This window comes from Petaurus breviceps, unplaced genomic scaffold (genome assembly GCF_028583685.1).
Source record: "Petaurus breviceps papuanus isolate PSGF00001 unplaced genomic scaffold, PetGlider_PUasm1.0 229, whole genome shotgun sequence".
NCBI lineage: Eukaryota > Metazoa > Chordata > Mammalia > Diprotodontia > Petauridae > Petaurus > Petaurus breviceps.
Window position 1 is genome coordinate 15,798,312 of NW_027185903.1, and position 19,349 is coordinate 15,817,660.

General features: G+C 39.3%; 1 protein-coding gene across 1 annotated transcript in view; it reads left to right on the plus strand.

The window, feature by feature from the left end:
• IQGAP2 (IQ motif containing GTPase activating protein 2) overlaps window positions 1-19,349 on the plus strand; it is a 369,993-nt gene that overhangs the window by 184,262 nt on the left and 166,382 nt on the right. Inside the window, exon 3 of the mRNA XM_069096257.1 lies at window positions 2,747-2,903. Coding sequence (XP_068952358.1) covers window positions 2,747-2,903 — 157 coding nt within the window. The remainder of the gene's footprint in view (window positions 1-2,746; window positions 2,904-19,349) is intronic.

The following is a 19,349-nucleotide window of genomic DNA, read 5'->3' on the forward strand; positions in this document are numbered from 1 at the left end:
CTCTCTGTCTCTCTCTCTGTCTCTGTCTCTCTCTCTGTCTCTCTCACACACACACACACACACACACACACAAACATTTACCTATTCCTCAATTGTTAAGTACGCTCTCAGTTTACATTTTTTTTTTTTGCCTGGTAAAAAGATGTTGCTACAAATATTTTTGTATGTTTAATCTTTTTGTTCTTCTTTTGAGCTATTTGGACTACAGCCCTAGTAGTGGTATTATTGGATCTGTTTCTATTGCTTTCAGACTTAACCAGCCATCTTGTAGAACAGAGCTGTAATTTTTATTATTTATTAAATAGCCTATGTTCCCTGTTTTTTTTACTTTAAAGAGTAGAAAAATATCATTATTTTCTGTTTCTCACATTTGTAGGAGAATACAACAAAATTCAGTACTCTGTAATATTTAGACACAAAAATAATAGCCTCAGGTGCTATTGGGGGGGGTGGGGAGAGTGTTGAATAAAAATAAGGGACCTGTGGAAGCATAAGGACTTGAGAAGATAAGACAATTTTGAAAAACCATTTGTATATGTTTCATCTGTTCTGTTACAGTTAAAAGTCATAGTGATTACATTCTTTTACACATAAACACACAAAATGCAAATTATAACCAATCAGTGGTCACATCTACCCACAGGTCTTTTTTTTTTATGCTTTAATTAATTTATTTTTGGTTTTCAACATTCATTCCCACAAGATTTTGAGTTACAATGTTTTCTCCCCGTCTTTCCCCTACCTCCATCCCAAAATGGCAAGCCTACTGAATGCCCCTGCCCTCAATCTGTTCTTTCTTATATATTCCCCATCATCCCCCTAATTTTCTAGTAGGAGAAGATGGATTTCTGTACCCCAGTGCCTGTATATCTTATTTCCCAGTTGCATGTAAAAAGCACATTTTTTTAAAAAACATTTATTTTTACACTTTGATTTTCAGATCTTTTTTCCTTCTTGCCTCCTCAACTGCCCCCACTGGGAAGATAAGCAATTCAATGTAGGTTGTACATGTGTACAAAATCATTTCCATAGTAGTTATATTGTGAAGACTAACTATAATTCCCTCCATCCTATCCTGCCCCCCACTTATTCTATTTTTTCCTTTGACCCTGTCCCTTCTCAAAAATGTTTGCTTCTAACTACCCTCTCCCCCAATCTGCCCTCCTCTCTATCATCCCCCCTCTTGTCCCCTTTCCCCCTACTTTCCTTTAGGGTAAGATACCCAATTGTCACCCACAGGTCTTAACAAGCAAGTGTTAGCAGGCAGTGTGTTGCACATTGTTTGTGATGTCTAGTATGCATTAGTAGGAATACGTGTGTGTAATGACTTGTTTACAATATGATGCTATGTTGGTTACATGATGCAATATCACGTCATCAAAATTTCAATTCAGGAACATTATAATTTAATTATAATGTTAATTATAATTAAATTATAATAAATCATTAAATTTAAGATGCAACTTTTTTTAAAAATATTTTTTATATTTTTGAAATGACACAAATTTCAAAACTGAAAGTAGATTTCCAGGGAGGTGCTGAGAACTTTTTTTTTTAAAGGGGGATATAGGTCAAATAAGTGTGGGAACTTCTGCATTAGATGGTGTCTAAAGTGCCCTTTCAACTCAAAACCTATGACTCTCAATAATGTTCCCTTTTAATTACCCTCAGTGGACATTCAGTGACTGTTGGCCTTCCACAGAAATGAGTCATGAATGATATCCTTGGGTCCATAGTAACCTCTGTGCCCTATTTTTTCTTCTTTTGAGTTCCACAATGATTATTCAGTAACAAGTAATTATAGTTGACATTTTTATAGCACTTTGTAGTTTATATTGCACTTTTTATATATTAATTTTATCTCATCTTTGCAACAATGTAGAATGCTCTACCCCATGAAGGTGGGTAGAGCAAGTATCTTCCCTCCGCTTTACAGATGAGGAAAAAGACCCACAGATGTGCTGGAGGCCACATGGCTAGTAAGCATCAGAGCTGGGATGTGAGCCTAGATCTTTGAACTGCAAATCCAGTGTTTTTTCCACTACCTCATTTAAGAATACAAGTTTCAAGGGGTGGCTAGGTGGCGCAGTGAGTAAGAGCGCTGGCCCCAGAGTTGGGAAGACCAGGGATCAGTTCGGGCCTCAGATACTTAACACCCACACAAAAGAACTGGCCGTGCAACCTTGGGCAAGTTACTTAACCCCAACTGCTTTAAAAAAAAAAAAAAAGAATACAAGTTTCGCTCTACCATTGTAAAAAATAATCCTGCTGTGGGACTATCCCTTTCTAAATGTTCAACTTGGATTCATGCAACCCTAGATGTGGAAATTTTTTGTAGGTTCTTCTATTTCAAGTATAATTCCCTTAGTGACAATGCCGATTTATGCTGTTAAGTCTTAGTTCCACCCTGCAAAGGCACCTTGGCTTTTTCCTTCTGTAGAACAAACATTTACATTGAGCTAAGGTTGATAGTGGGGGGGAAGGAAGGGGGGAGACAGACAGAGAGACAGAGAGAGGGGAAAGGGACGGGAAGACAGAGAGAAAGAATTTCATTGTTCTGTGGTTTTCCTTGCCTATGCTCTTAACCCCTGCCTCAGCCAAAATCTCTTCCAGACTGCTCATTACCTTGAAGATATTATTTATCTTAGCCTGGACCATTTTTATGCCCAAATGCCATAAAATGTTGTCTTCTTTGTTTTCAAAAAGTCAACTTCCTGGAATAATCTTGAGTCTCTTGTATTTGCAGGTGGATGGAAGTCTGTCTAGTTGAAGAATTGCCACCAACCACTGAACTGGAAGAAGGACTAAGAAATGGAGTTTACCTTGCAAAATTGGCCAAGTTTTTTGCCCCTAAAATGGTCTCAGATAAAAAGATCTATGATGTGGAACAAACACGTTATAAGGTAACTGATTGTCTATGGCTTACTGCTAAAACCCAACATTTTGTTCTCTCAACTGCTTTTACTTTGTTGGTATTCCTGCAGGGATTTGGGGTGAGGGAAAGGCCCTCAAACCAGTTCACAAAAAAGTTTTGGGACTCTTTTAACAGTAATTTCCCTAGGCAGCAGTAGTTTCTGGTAGAATTATTATTATTTGGAACTCTGATATTTTGGGCTTTCTTTACCCCCCTTTCTTACCCTTCTGCCTTCTAATGACAATTCTGGGCTCTACTTCATCCTCTGCTTCAGTCATTTGTGAATTTGATTGGTACCATTAAAGAAAGGCATCCATTCCCCTTCTGCTTACACCACAACATTTATTCTAATTCTTCATGTTTCTATTAAGTATTTGAGTCCCCAGCTGGGACGTGAACTTGTGGCCCTAAAAGAATCAGTGCCAGTGTATTAAAATGATTAGAAATTGGCCACAGATGAGTGTGAGGCAGGCTTTCTGTTACATTTCATGTTTAAAAAGAGACATGCTATTGCTTTTTATGTGCAGTGAGCATAAGGAATTATGTGTTTCATAACTAATTTTGTGAGGACTCAAGTGAAAGGCTGCTTTTGTCTTTGAGTGTATCCTTTGAATTCTAAAGGAATTCTTGGATGTGGTAGTGTCTGGAACAGGGAAGTAATAAGCAAATTACAAACAAACATCAGTTCGGTTCTGCCAACATTTATTAGGTGACTATTATGTGGCAAATAACTGAGGATACATAGGTGAAAAAAGATACTTTCCTTGACTAAGGGGAATATAGTGTAAGAAAGGAGATGTACACAAGTAAGACAACAAGATAGTGTGATGGGGGCACAGGAGAGATCTGTGAAAATGTTTATAAGAAAATTTGAGAGCTGAGACATGAGGAAAGGAAGCAGGCCTCAACTAGACCTGGGAAGAAGAAGAAATAGAATCTTAGTCGATGGGAAAAGTAGAGGAAGTCATCTCCAGGTGAGGGGAACAGCCTTCATGAATGGCAGGTGGGGAAAATGATGAACAAGGGCAGGGACCAGTGAGCTGTCTTGGGTTTGCATGGAACAGAGAATGCAGAAGAGTATTGTGAGAGAAGCAATGAGAGGAAGCTTAGAAGTGAATTGTGGAGGGCCTTAAATGCCAAAAGTTTGTACAACACCCTCTATTATAAGTAGTCTTAAAGTGAGGAATTAAAGATATGGAACACATGCCACAGATAAATAATTACCTTTTATTTTAAAAAGAAATTATTAATTTAACAAATTTTATACTGTGTAAGCTATTCTCAGATGGCCAAGTCCTTATTTGAATTTAGTTGCTTAAGTCAGAATTATGTCAGAGAGAGAGAGAGAACACTGTCCCTGAAGGCAGGAGGACCAAGTTTGAATTTGACTTCCAACACTTGACACTTACGAGCTGTGTGACCCTAGGCAAGTCACTTAACCCTGATTGCTTTGCCCCCCCCCTCAAAAAAAAAAGGTAATTGACTACTGTACAGTCATACCAGTCTTCCTGTCTCTAAGTCCAGCCTGCCTATCTACTAAACCTCTCTTCTAAGATTTGAAATATTGGACTTTCTTCTCTTTGTTCCCTATCAACAGCTAGGTGGCACAGTGGATGAAATTAGAAAGATCTGAGTTCAAATGCAGACTCAGACATTTCCTAATAGTGAGACTCTGGCTGAGCAAGTGACTTACCCTCTCTTCCTTAGTTTCATCATTTTTGAAATGGGGATCATAAACAGCACCTACCTCCAAGTGTTGCTGCACAGATTGAGTGAGATAATATTTGAAAAGTGCTTAGCGCTGTTGTGGTACACAGTAGGTACTTAATAAATGCTTGTTTCCTTCCTGTCAGTAAATTCTTCCTTTCCAGTATCGGCCAATTGTACCTACATGATGTATTCTGTTCAAATAAACAAGTGTTTATGGAGTGCCTACAGCATGCTCGTATCTACAGATCTTTCCCAAAGGGAATTTAAATTCAACTGGGAGCATACAATATGTACGCAGGTGAACAAATACAAGATAATTTGAGGAGGCATAGAGTACCAACAACTTAGTGAGATCAGGAAAGGTTTTCCATGGCAAATGGTACCCAAGCTGAGTCTTGGTGGAAGCTAAGGACCCTTAAGAGGTAGAAGTGAGTAGGAAATGCATTCAAGGCATGCAGAACAGTCTGTATGAAAACAGTGAGGTGGAAGATAGAGAGCCATATTTGGGGAGTAGCAAGTAAGTTGATTCAGTTACAACACAGAGTTGAAATTGAGTGTGAACTAAGTATGGAAATTTTTTCTGGACCCTTACTGTCAAGTGCCTCAAGTGCCAAGCAGAGGAGTTTATATTTGATCCTAGAAACAATTTGTAGTCATGAAAGGTTCTTTTTTTTAAAAAATATATATTAAATTTTTCCCCCAATTACATGTTAAAACAATTTTTTAAAACATTTTGAAAAAAAGTTTTGTTTCAAATTTTATTCTTCACTCCCTTCCTACCTCCCTGAAATGGTAAGTAATCATATATAGGTTATATATGTGTGATCATGGAAAACATTTCCATGTTAGTCATTTTGTACAAGAAGACAGGAATAAAAGAAAAAGAATGAAAGGAAGTGAAAAATAGTGTGTTTCAGTCTGTATTCAGATAACATCAGTTCTTTCTCTGGAGGCAGATAGCATGCTTCATCATTAGTCCTTTGGGATTTTCTTGGATCATTGTATTGCTGAGAATAAGTCATTCACAGTTCTTCATCAAACAATATTGCTGTTACTGTGTGTAATGTTCTCTTTGTTCTGTTCACTTCACTTTACATCTGCTCATGTAAATCTTTCCATGGTTTTCTGAAATCATCCTGCTTGTCCTTTCTTATAGCACAATAATATTCCATCACAATCATATACCATAGCTTGTTTTATACCATAACTTGCCCAATTGATGGGCATCTCTTCAATATCAAATTCTTTTTTTTTTTTTAAAGCAATCAGGGTTAAGTAACTTGCTCACGGTTACATGACCAGTTATTTCTGGGTGTGGTGCTAAGTATCGGAGCCTGGATTTGATCCCCAGGTCATCCCGACACTGGAGCCGGTGCTCTTACTTGCTTTGCTACCTGGCTGCCCCTCAATAACCAATTCTTAATCACAACTAAAAGAGCTACTATAAATATTTTTTTTTTTACAGATAGGTGCTCCCCCCACCCCTTTATTTTTATGTCTTTGGGATATAGACCTCACAGTAGGTGAGGTCGATATGGTTTGCTGAATCAAAGAGTTTGCACAATTTGATAGCCCTTTGGACAAGGTTTCAAATTGTTCTCCAGAATGGTTGGATCAGTTCACAACTCCACCAACAATGCATTAGTGTCCCAGTTTTCCCACACTCCCTCTACATGAAAGGTTCTTAATAAGGGAAATGGCAAATTAGGAGTCTACTGCAATAGTCCAGGTGTGAGGAATTTAACTATAAGACTAGTATTTGAATTTAATTACTCTCAAATTAAGGGAGAGATTACAGTTAGATGTGAGAGAGATTGTTAAAGTAAAACTAGGCAAAGTAAAACTAGGCAACTAGTTGAATATAGGAAGAGAGAGAAGAATTGAGGATGACTTCAAGGTTGCAAACTTGGGTGGTTAGAAGAATTATAAAATGGTACCCACCATACAAAAAGGGAAAATGGAAGGAGGGGGTGAGTTGAAGGGGAATGATAATGAATTCCATTTTGGATGTGTGAGTTTAAGATTCTTACAGTATATCCAAGAGGAGATGTTGAGGAAGTAATTGATAATGGAGCTCAGGAGAGAGAGCAGGGCTAGATATATAGAACCATAAGTCAGTCATCTGCATAGACATGGTAATTGAACCCTGAGGGTGCTGGTCCTACTTCCAAGAGAATAAATGGAGGAGGGGAGGAGAAAGGTGGAGAGTATGAAATTAAGGGAAGAGGAAAAGAGAGAGACAAAGGGGTAATAGGGGGTAAGATAGATGAGGAAGAGAGTGGAGAGAGAGAAAGAGAAGGAAAAGAGATAGAGGCAGACAGTCTCAGGAAATGAGGACATCCACCATTAAGAAGAACGAAGAGGAGTCAGACAGGTAAGTGGAGAAACAGGAAAGACCAGCGTCACAAAAACTGACTGGGGAAAGGACAGAAGTGGTCTACAGTGTCAAAAGCTGTAAAGAGGTCAAGAATGAAGATAAATACTAGGCCATCAGATAGGACCCAGTTCTCCTAAGTCTTTGTAGTATTCTATATCTCTTCTTCCTCCCTGCCAAACCCAAGTCATTGCCCATACTTCTATGCTTCTGTGGCATTCTGTTTATAAGTATCCTGTAACTACTCCCACTGCTAGCTTTGTGTATATACTTTGTCACTCCTAAATAATTTGTTCCTTGAGTCCTCTGAAAACTGCAAAGTGTTATACAAATAGAAGCTCTGGTTGCTATTAAGGAATAGAGCCAGGTCTTCTTTATCTGTATGTTCTCTTCAGCTTCGTATAGAAATTTTATATGCTAAGTACTTAGTGAGTCAATTAAATTCATTTCTATTTAAAGAAAATTGTAACTGAGCCTATTAATCTAATAAGTCTAAAACAGAAACCCAGAGAAATTAAGTTACTCATTAACATGTGAATTAGGGCAATTGAAATTTTCCACATTTATCACTTCACTTACTCTATCATTCAACATTTCTGTAGACAGATTATTTTCACAGTTATAGCCTATGATTTAAAACATTTGGGTTATTTGTATTTTTCCCATGAAGAAAGAAGAGGAAAATGATAATGTAATGATTATGACTAATTTGAAAGGAAGATTGGTATTGTGGATGGAGAGTTGGTCCTAGGCACGAAGATCTCGGTTCGAGTTAAACTCAGTATTTCTGGCAATTCTCTAACAACACACAGTAAAACAAGTGCCTATTTGCATTGGTAGAGGGAGTTTCCTCATTAAGACCCTAAACAATGAAATCAGAGGTATGTACTCTTCTCCCACCTTACCAAAAGATTAAACTACAGCAGAGATAGTCTTTGTGAGAGAATCGTGGGTAGCAAACTGAACTGTTTGAAGGTTTTAATGTTTCTGTTTGAACGTTTTAATGCCAGTGTATTCTGCTGTGAATGAGATAATGTATTTAAAAAAAAGGAATTTTCTGAAATTTTAAAGACTGTACAAATGTATGGTGGTATCATGATAATAATAAGGTTTTAATATTTCCACAAATATTTTGAGTTTCACTGCATCTTCCATTTTATAGGAACATATTATCAGACCCTAAACATTTCTTATGCAGTCAAAGAACCTTTATGAAAAAAAGTAACTTTAAGATGAATATCAGAAATTAAAACAGAATTGTTTAAATTTTTTTCATTGTGGGGACGGAGCCAAGATGGCCATGTAGAAGCAAGAAAACTCTGAGCTACCCCCGTAACCACCTCAAATACTCACAAAGTATGACCCTAAACAAATTTTGAAGCTGCAGAACCCACAAAATGACAGAGAGAAACAAATCTCCTGCTGAAGGGAGGCGAGCAGGAACGGTCCATCACAGCAAGCTGGGAGCCAAGCCCAGCCCCACATGAGCCCGTGGTGTTAGCCCCAGGGCGGCCCTGACCAGCAGCTTCAGTGGACTTCAGGAGAGTGGATCAGCAGCAGCAGTAGCAGCAGCTTCTAGAATAATCAACCCATAAATGCCAAAGTAAAAGTGAGAGGTCAGTGTAGAACTCTTTTGTAACTGGGGCGGGGATAGAGGTGCGGTCTGCCCTCTGCTTCTGGAACAAGAAGGGGTGGAGGTGCACAAGCCTTGCAGCTGCCTTCACATGGCTGCTTTAGAGCTCCTGGCCTGCAGATTGTAGGGGGGCCAAGCGAACATTCAGAGGGTAATCCCTCTTGCTTTAACCTGCCTGGATCTGGAACGCGGTCTTGGGTTGTGCTCCTGAGGTGTGTGACCAGTGAACCAGAGCTTGTGGGGGCTGTAGAGATGGTGCCCTCCTAATAGTTCCAGCAGCTACAAAAACCCCAGTGATTTGGGAAAAAGCTCTCTCCTCTGGAAGCAGAGTTCTACTGTGGCAAAGAGCTCAAAAGTCAAATAATTGAATGGCAACATGAGTAAGCAAAGAAAGCAAAGCAAGCACAGCAGTCAAACCTTAGATTCCTTTTTTGGGGACAAAAGGTTCAAAGCATAGAACAGGAGGAAGACAATGAACTCATTGCAGAACTCCTGCACCAAAAGCTTCCAAGAAAAACATGAACTGCTTATAGGCCATGGAGGAGCTCAAGAAGAATTTTGAAAATCAATTGAGAGAAGAGGAGGAAAAATTGGAAAGAGAAATGAGAATGATGCAAGAAAATCATGAAAAGTGAGTCAACAACCTTACTGAAGAAGGTAACACCTTAAAAAGTAGACTAACTCAAATGGCAAAAGATGCCCAAAAAGCCAATGAGGAGAAGAATGCCTTAAAAAGCCTGATTTGCCAGATGGAAAAGGAATTTCAAAAGCTCACTGAAGAGAATAATTCCTTCAGAATTACCTTGGAGCAAATGGAAGCTAATGACTTTATGAGAAATCAAGATACTATTAAAGAGATCCAAACAAATGAAAAATTAGAAGGCAATTTGAAATATCTTAATGGAAAGACCACTGACCTGGAAAATAGATCCACGAGAGATCATTTAAAAATTATTGGGCTACCTGAAAGCCATGATCAAAAAAAGAGCCTAAAAATCATCCTTCAAGAAATTCTCAAGGAAAATTGCCCTGATCTTTAGAGCCAGAGGGCAAAATAGAAATTGAAAGAATTCACCTATGACCTCTTGAAAAAGATCCCAAAATGAAAACTCCTAGGAATATTATAGCCAAGTTCCCGGAGTTCCCATATCAAGGAGAGAATATTACAAGCAGCCAGAAAGAAACAATTTGAGCATTGTGGAAACAATCAGGATAACACAGGATCTAGTAGCAGCTTCTACATTACGGGATCAAAGGACTTAGAATATGATATTCTGGAGAGCTAGGATTAAAACCAAGAATCACCTATCCAGCAAGACTGAGTATAATGTTTCAGGGGAAGATATGGTCATTCAATGAAATAGAGGACTTTCAAGCATTCTTGATGAAAAAACCAGAGTTAAATAGAAAAATTTGACATTCAAATACAAGAAGCATGAGAAGGTAAACAGGAAAATGAAATCATAAGGAACTTAATCAAAGTTCAACTATTTCCATTCCTAGATGGTAGAACAATAATTGTAACTCATAAAACTTTTTTCAGTATGAGGATAGTTGAAGGGAATATATATGTTTACATGCATATATACATATGTGAATGTGTGTACATATGTTACATGTATACATAGACAGAGGGCACAGGATCAGTTGAATAGGAAGGGATGATATTTAAAAAATAAAATTAAGTGAGAGAGGAATATAATGAGAGGAGACAGGGAGAGAGAAAAGGGTAATTTACCTCATATAAAAGACTCAAGAGAAAACTATTACAATGGAGGGGAAAAACAGGAAGGCAAAAGGGAATGGGTCAACCTTACTCTCATTTAATTTGGCTTAGGGAGGGATTGGCATACACACTAAATAGGGAATCTTACCCTACAGGAGAGTGGGGGAAAAGGGAATGAGAGGGGGAATGATAGAAGGCAGGGCAAGTTGGAGGGGAGGGAAGTTGGAAGCACACACTTTTGCAAAGGGACAGTGTCAAAGTAGAGAATAGTAGAAGTGGGGGTTGGGATAGGACAGAGTTAAATATAGTCAGTCTTTCACAATATATCCACCATGAAAATGTTTTGCATAGCTACACATGTACAACATATGTTGAATTGTTTATCTTCCCAGGAAGGGTGGGTGACAAGGGAGGAAGGGAAAGAATCTGGAATTCAAAGGTTTAAAATCAAATGTTTAAAAAAATTATTATTATTATTTTCCATGCAACTGGGAAATAAGATATACAGGCACTGGGGTATGTAGATCTATCTTGCCCTACCAAAAAGTTGAAGGTGTAAGCGGGGAGGATATAGGAGAGACCAGGTTGGGGGAGGGGGTATATAGTGGAATTGCTATTTTGGAGTGGTGGGTAGGGGAAAGATGGGGAGAAAATTTGTAACTCAAAATCTTATAGAAATGGATGATATAAACTAAAAATTAACATAAAATTTAATTAAAAATTTTTTTTTCATTGTTCTTTCCTGTGTGGTTGTTAAGTATCTTTGCCTTTAATGTCAACTATTTCCTTTAGTTGATAGGAGTGTTTGTATTTGAATGTGAAAAACAATATACATGTATAGTTTGGCATATTCTTTTTAATGGTTTTTGTAGTATTAGTGTTTATGCCAACAAGAATAATGAAGGCCAGGCTCAAGAGGAGAATTCCCCAATTAAGTCATTAATATATATTGCATATGTAATTAACCTAGAGAAGTTCACAACTGAAGATTACACATATTGAATCTTTTTTTTTTTGAGGGCATTTGGAGTTAAGTGACTTGCCCAAGGTCACACAGCTTGTGTGTGTGTGTGTGTGTGTGTGTGTGTGTGTGTGTGTGTGTGTGTTGTGTCTGAGGCCGGATTTGAACTCAGGTCCTCCTGACTCCAGGACTGGTGCTCTTTTCATTGCACCACCTAGCCGCCCAAAACACATGTTGAATCTTGAAGTTTGTGTTCATAGACTATTTTGTTCTATTGTGTTTGACTCTTCATGGGGGTTTTCTTGGCAAAGACACTAGAGTGAGTTGCTATTTTTTCTCCAGCTTCTTTTATAGATGAGGAACTGAGGCAAACAGGGTTAAATGACTTGCCCAATTCCCACATCAAGTAAGTTTCTGAGACTCGATTTGAACTTGGAAAGGCGAATTTTCTTGATTTCAGGACTGGCACTGACACTTAGTGCCCTCATAGACTGTAGGATGATAGATTTAGAATTGGAAAGGACTTGTAAAGACTATCTAATGTAGGCCTCTCACTTTACACATGAGGAAACTGACTCCCAGAGAGGCAAACTGACTTGTTTGAGGTCCCCTTTGAGTGACTCTTCAAATTAAGCTATTTTTTTTCCAATAAAGTAACTGAGCTATTACAATGCATAAAATTGACCTTTATTCCTCCTCAGTGGACCTCTTGGCTCTGCCTTGGATATCATAGTTCAAGGTAAGGGAAGGGGAAGGGGGAGAGATGAAATCTTGGGACTGAGATTTAAATGGATATTTAAAATTTTTTTTAAAAATTGATGATGAAGGGAAAATACTCTCAACATTTAAGATTATAGGGAAATTCCTGTAGGCCCTGCACAATGATAGAACTGATAAAGGCCATTTGCAGACAGAGGTTTTTCATCCTGTTTCAACTGCATTAATTCACAGACAGGCTGGATTCATTGGAAGAGAGAGGAAGGCGGGGGAAAGGGAAGGAAATGACAGAAGGAAGGAGGTTGTTGCCAGCTGTTGTGTGGGATCTTCTCCCTTTTACTAAAGAAAGGTAACTAATGCTCAAAAAGGAAAAAAGAAAACAAGAAACTGCCCCTTATTTATAGTCAAAGAGGTGTTTTTTTGGGGGGAGGTATGTCTAATGTCTCATACGAGCATTAAAAATTACCTAGAATATTAATAAATAATGAAAACTGATTTGAAAGTTCTTTAATTCCTTGACAGAATGAAATTAGACAGATATTAGTGAACAGAAAGTTTGGACTTCCTGTTCTGCCATTCAGTGTTCAAGTACTTCTGAAAGTCTCAAGTAGTATCACATTGTGTTTAATATGTTTATTTTTAGTTTACATCATTCATTTCCACAAGATTTTGAGATACAAATTTTCTCCTCATCGTTCCCTACCCTCCACTCCAAAATAACAATCCCCTACTAAATACCCCTTCCCCCAATCTGCTCTCTCTGATATCCTCCCTCATTCCCCCTTTGACTTTCTAGTAGGGCAAGATGAATTCCTATACTTCAGTGCTTGTGTATCTTATTTCCCAGTTGCATATAAAAATAATAATTATATACATATGTGTGTATGTATATATTTAACATTTGATTTTAAAACTTTGATTTCCAGATTTTTTTCCTTCTTCCCTCATCACCCACCCCTACTGGGAGGAAAAGTGATTCAATATAGGTTATGCATATATAGATATGAAAAACATTTCCATAGTAGATATATCGTGAAAGAATCACTATATTTACTTCCTTCCTATCCCACCCCCAACTTATTCTATTTTCTACTTTGACCCTGTCCCTTTTCAAAAGTGGGTGCTTCTAATGACTCTTCCCCCCCAATCTGTCCTCCCTTCTATCATCCCCACTCTTTTCCCTTCCCTCCTACTTTCCTGTAGGATAAGATACCCAATTTGGTGTGTATATCTATAATAGTAATGGAATTTAAAGATTCCCCTGTATTGGCTTGGTTTTTGGTTTGATCATGTTAAAACCCAGAGCTTGTGAATCACACTGGTGGGATGGACTTGTTGACGTGAAAAGAGAGGGCTGAACTGGGAGGAGCTGATGACGTAAATTTAGAGAGACACAAGGAAAGAGAAAGGCAGAAGAACTTTTTGGAAGCAGCACCTTTGGAGGCAGAGAGAGACTGAGAGGATTGCTGAGGGCCACTTTGAATTGCCCAGGACTTTTGAGAGCTGCCACCCAGAGCTGCCAAGGACTGAGGAGACATGGCTGTTATGCTGGTACTTTGTCTGTCTATTTTGATATTGTTTTGCCAGATTTGTCCACTGGTGAAGGACAGTCCTGTTGTTGCAGAGGTTCTGAAACCTTGCTGTTGGTTCAGAGCTCCTGAGACTGTTCTGCAGACAGAGAGTGAATTCTGTCCACTGGTGAAGGACAGTGCTGTTGTTGCAGAGGTTCTGGAACCTTGCTGTTGGTTCAGAAGCCCTGAAGAAGGATTTTCTTGTTGTATGTTTACAGAAATCCTGGAAGAGGGTTTTGCTAATGTTTTCAGGGTTCCTAGGACTGTTCTGCAGACAGAGAATGAATTAATGGAGACACTGGCAATGTATCTTGTGGCCTTGCTAAGCTTTGTCTTCTCAGGAACAAAGATTGCTGAGAACTTGCCTCAGGTCAAAATGAAGAAAAGACCTCTCTTTGGGTATTAAATGCTGTGCTTAAGCTTGTTATAACTCTGGGGCAGATTCAATTGTGATCCAAGGGTGGGGAACTTTTGACCTTTTTGTGTTCTGTGATTGAACAAATGAATGTACTTTACTTATGATTGGAAACTAATCTCCATTTGAGAAGAGGGGCTTTGTGATGGACTAAATGAATGTATAGCCTAGGGGTGGAGTAGTATTTAGAACAGGGACTTTGTAATTGATTAAATGAATTGTAATGTCCAGGGGTGGGGTAGTACTTGATTAAATCACACTTAGTAAATGCTGTATTTTGAAGCATGTCATATTTTGATCTTCTGTTCTTAATTTTTCACTGAATAAAATGGAGAGCACCTATGCTGGTATTTTGTACCTTGGGAAGTTGCCTTTCCTTGGCATTACATTACGATGTCATTCCTTCCTTAAGCCAAATTCAATGAGAGTAAGGTTGACCCATTCCCTTTTGCCTTCCTGTTCTACCCCTCCTTTGTAACAGTGTTTTCTTGAGTCTTTTATATGAAGTAATTTGCCCTATTCTATCTCTCCCTATCTCTTCTCATTCCTCTCTCACCTCTTAATTTTATTTTTTTTATATCATCCCTTCCTATTCAACTGATCTTGTACGTTCTGTCTCTGTATACAAGTGCATATATATATATATACACACATACATACACACACATTCACATATGTATTCATATGCACATATACCCTCCTATATAAACACACACATATGTGTGTGTGTGTGTGTGTGTGTGTGTGTGTGTGTGTGTGTATATTCCCTTCAACTATCCTCATACTGAGAAAAGTCTCATGAGTTACAATTATCATTTTACCATGTAGGAATGGAAATAGTTCAATTTTAATAAGTTCCTTATGATTTCTTTTCCCTGTTTACCTTCTCATGCTTCTCTTTCTTCTTGTATTTGAAAGTCAAATGTTCTATTCAGCTTTGGTTTTTTCATCAAGAATGCTTGAAAGTCTTCTATCATATTTTCCCCTGAAACATTATTGTCAGTTTTGCTGGGTAGGTGGTTCTTGGTTTTAAATCCCAGCTTCTTTGCCCTCCGGAATATCATATTCCAAGTCCTTCAATCCTTTAATGTAGAAGCTGCCAGATCCTGGGTTATTCTGATTGTTTCCACAATATTCAAATTGTTTCTTCCTGGCTGCTTGTAATATTCTTTCCTTGATATGCGAATTTCGGAACGTGGTTATAATATTCCTAGAAATTTTCTTCTTGGTATCTTTTTCAGGAGGTGATTGGATTCTTTTAACCTCAGTTTTGCTCTCTGGTTCTAAAACATCAGGGCAGTTTTCCTTGAGAATTTCTTGGAGGATGATTTCTAGGTTCTTTCTTTGATCATGGCTTTCCGGTAGTCCAATAATTTTTAGAGTGGTTTTTCCCATGAGATATTTCACATTGTCTTCTATTCTTTCATTTGTTTGGATCTGTTTAAGAGCATCTTGATTTCTCATAAAGTCACTAGCTTCCATTTGCTCCAGTCTAATTTTGAAGGAATGATTCTCCTCAGTGAGCTTTTGAGATTCTTTTTCCATCTGGCAAATTTGACTTTTTAAGGCATTCTTCTCCTCATTGCCTTTTTGAGCCTCTTTTGCCATTTGGGTTAGTCTATTTTTTAAGATGTTATTTTCCTCAGTCAGTCTGTTGACTCTCATTTCATAATTTTCTTGCATCGTTCTCATTTCTGTTCCCATTTTTCCCTCGACTTCTCTTATTTGCTTCTTAAGGTCCTCTGTGGCCTGTAACCAGCTGGTATTTTTCTTTGAAGCTTTTGATGCAGGAGTTCTGACTTCAGTGTCTTCCTTCTGTTCCATGCTTTGATCCTTTTTGTCGCCAAAATAGGAGTGTAAATTTGGGATACTCTGTTTATTTTGCTTCCTTTGCATGCTCATGTCGCCCCTCAGTCACTTGACCCCTTGGCTTTTTGCCACAGTAGGACTCTGCTACCAAACAGGGGAGCTCTTACAAAATGCTGGGGTTTTCTTAGCTGCCAAAGGTATTAGTTGGGTGCCCTCTCTGAAGCCTTCACATGCTGTGGCAAGCTGGTCACGCACCCCAGGACCTCTACCCTAGACCACACTCTAGATCCAAGCAGTTTAAAGCAAGAGTGATTACCCCTCAGACTGGTCACTTCATCCCCCTACACTCTGCATGCCAGGAGCTGAAGCTGCCACATGGTGGGGGCTGCAATGCAGCAGCTCAGCGGCTTCTCGCCCCTGGGGAAGAGGCCAACGCACTCCCAACTACTGGATCCCAAAGTTCACACTGCACTGACCTCTCACTTTGTCCTTAGCATGTATGTGTTGATAATTCTGGAAACCACCAGAGATGTTGTTGAAGTCTGCCCTGGGGTTATAACCTCTGGCTCACCTGGGGCTGGGCTCTGCTCTGGCTGATTCCTGCCGGCCTCCTGGGCTATCCTCAGTGGGAGGTTACCTTCTCTGTGTCATTTTGTGGGTTCTGTAGCTCCAAAGTTTGTTCAGAGGCCCCTTTTACATGAATTCAGGGAGGTGGAAGCCAGAGTCCTGTGGATGTCCTGTTTCTTCTCCACCATCTTGTCTCTGGCCCATGCGCACCCCCCCCCATTTTCAGAATCCTTCTTGAGCTCCTCCATGGCCTGTTATCAGTTCATATTTTTCTTGGAAGCTTTTGATGCAGTAGGTCTAACTTTGTTATCTTCCTCCCATTCCATGCTTTGATCCTTTTTGTCCTCCAAAAACTATTCCATGGTCTCTTTATTCTTTCTCTTCTTGCTCATATTGCCAGTCAGTTACTTGGCTTTTGAGCTCTTTACCATGGTAGAAAACAGCTTCCAGAGAGGAGAGATTTTTCCCAAATTGCTGGGGGTTTCACAAATGTTGTCAGAGGTCTGAGGAGGGCACCTTCTCTATAGACACCATACTGTCAAACTGACATTTCTCACCGCAAGACCACAACCCAAGAAAGTGACCCAGATCCAAGCAGGTCAAAGCAAGAGTGATTACCCTTTGAGTCACTGGGGTCACTTGGTCCACCTATAATCTGTAGGGTAGGAGCCCCTGAAGCAGCAGTGAGGCAGGCACTTCAGCAGCTGTGCCTCCACCACTTCTCCCCCGGGCTGCAAGGGCCTGACTGCGTCCTTCCTTTCCAACAGAGTTCCAGATGGACCTTTTACTTTCTTTTTGGTTTTTATGGATTGAAACGTCTGGAAAGCATTGTAGATGCTGTTAATTTACTCTCCTGAAGTATGCTCTGGCTGCTGCTACTTCATTGGGGTCAAATCCACATGGTTCATGGGGGACTGGGCTCGGCTCCCAGCAGGCTGTGATGAACCTAAACCTAAACCTAAACCCTTCCTGCCAGGCTGCCTTCAGCAGGAGATTTGTTTCTCTGTCACTTTTTGGTTTCTGTAGCTCTAAAATTTGTTCAGCGTCATATGTTAGAGGTATTTGAAGCCATTGTGGGGGGAGGTCATAGAATTTCTTGCTTCCACTCTGCCATCTTTGTAGTATTACATGATGGAGGTCATGGCAGAGATGCTGAAATATGAGGGCACTAACTCCTGGCCAACTTCCTTGATCTGCCATCCAGAAATATATGTATGGTGTATGGGTGTGTGGGGTGTTCAGGAAGACTGGCACCCCTGGTGCCAGTCAGACTTGTCCTCCACCTCTCACTTGATGCAAGTATCTGTGGCATGTGCAGTGGCTACACTTCGGTAAAATCATATCTGCAGATAGACTAAATCAGGTTGAAGGTCACCAACAAGCCTAAAACCCATCAATGCAGCAGGGAAATGTCTACCCCAAGCATGTAAAGACTTTCCTGGTGGAATGGCCAAATAAAAATAATTTGTTCCAGTGGTGATGAAGGCAGCTAGAACAGGCACTGTGGAGTGCTTAGACCCTGATCAGACATCGAAGATGCCAAGGGCATCCACTACATCCCAAGTCATCGCCAGTTGTCCTGACTTTTGTCTTGCTACTGGCCTTCAATGACTCTGGAAGAGAGAATAAGACTTTGTGCAACTCTGTTTCACTTAAATCTTATTCACATTGAGTCAAGATATCACCCATGAGCAAGACATCATTACTCTTTTAAAATGAGGAAGGGAACAGAACCACAACAGCAAGAGAAACTGATTAATGAATTGTTAAATATAGATGGTTTCTCCATGGGCAAATTGGACTAAGACCATAAAAGCAATGGTTGGCCTGATTAGGCATGTCTTATCTTTGATTAAGCAGTATGCTAGCAAGATATCTTGGTTTTATGGGCTTGATTTCTTTCTTAAGGACTGAGCCTTACTCTCAGTTCACTCTACCTCTCATGTATTGGCCAGAAAGAAATAGATCCCAGCCCAAGCCACACTTAGTGTTAATCGTTTGGGCCTTTGGTGGCTTGGAGTGAATGTAAATGAAAGTTGTTTCTCTTTTGACCTGAAACCCTGAGAGTTTTCCCCTTCCTGGGTTGATTTTGTTTGTTTGTTTGTTTGACTAGGTAAAAAAGGTAATTCTTTGTCTCATGTGTTACTTAGCCTTAATCATTGAATGGGCATTGGTTCGGTGGAATTAAGACCTGGGGAGAGACCTTAGCTTAAAAAGTCTCCCACTTCTTCAGGGTCATCTCCAGTCATTCTGATTTATATCTTGCCACCACTGGACCTAGATGGCATCATAGGAAAAAGTGAGTCTGGTGACTTTGCATAGTCTTCCCTCACTTTAAGTCCAATTTTGCAGGTCAAGGCATCACAATCCTGATGCCCACGGTCCTCTTTTAGAAGGCAGGACAAAGAACATGCTTTGTACACAATAAATGCTTAGTAAATATTGGAACGAATGAATCTTCATGTCAAAGTGATATTTCTAGGACCTGCAAATACAAATTTTGCTATTCAAGATTCAGAAGAACTAGGTGATTTCCTTCTGGCATCAAGATTCTAAGAATCCTCAGCAGTTAGTAATCAAGCTAATGTGGTTTTTTTTTTAGCATAGATTATTGAGTCTTTCTGTTTCCATTGATTTTTGAGCTAAAAGTTACTGCACGACTAAAATAGACCGTATCTTTTATGTTTGATGCAAAACAAACTCTTAAACAATTTTTGTTTGTAGAATAGGATTAGGTTAATAAAGCAATTTTATATCTTCATAGGAGAAGTAGTGTATCATGAAAATAGCATTGTATTTTGTTGTTGTGATTTCATTGGTATAGGGAACCTCCCGGTGAGTAAACTCACTTTACAATACAGATCACCACCTGCTCTACAATCTAGTCTTAGGGAATTTCCTGAGATTGTGTGTGTGTGTGTGTGTGTGTGTGTGTGTGTGTGTGTGTGTGTG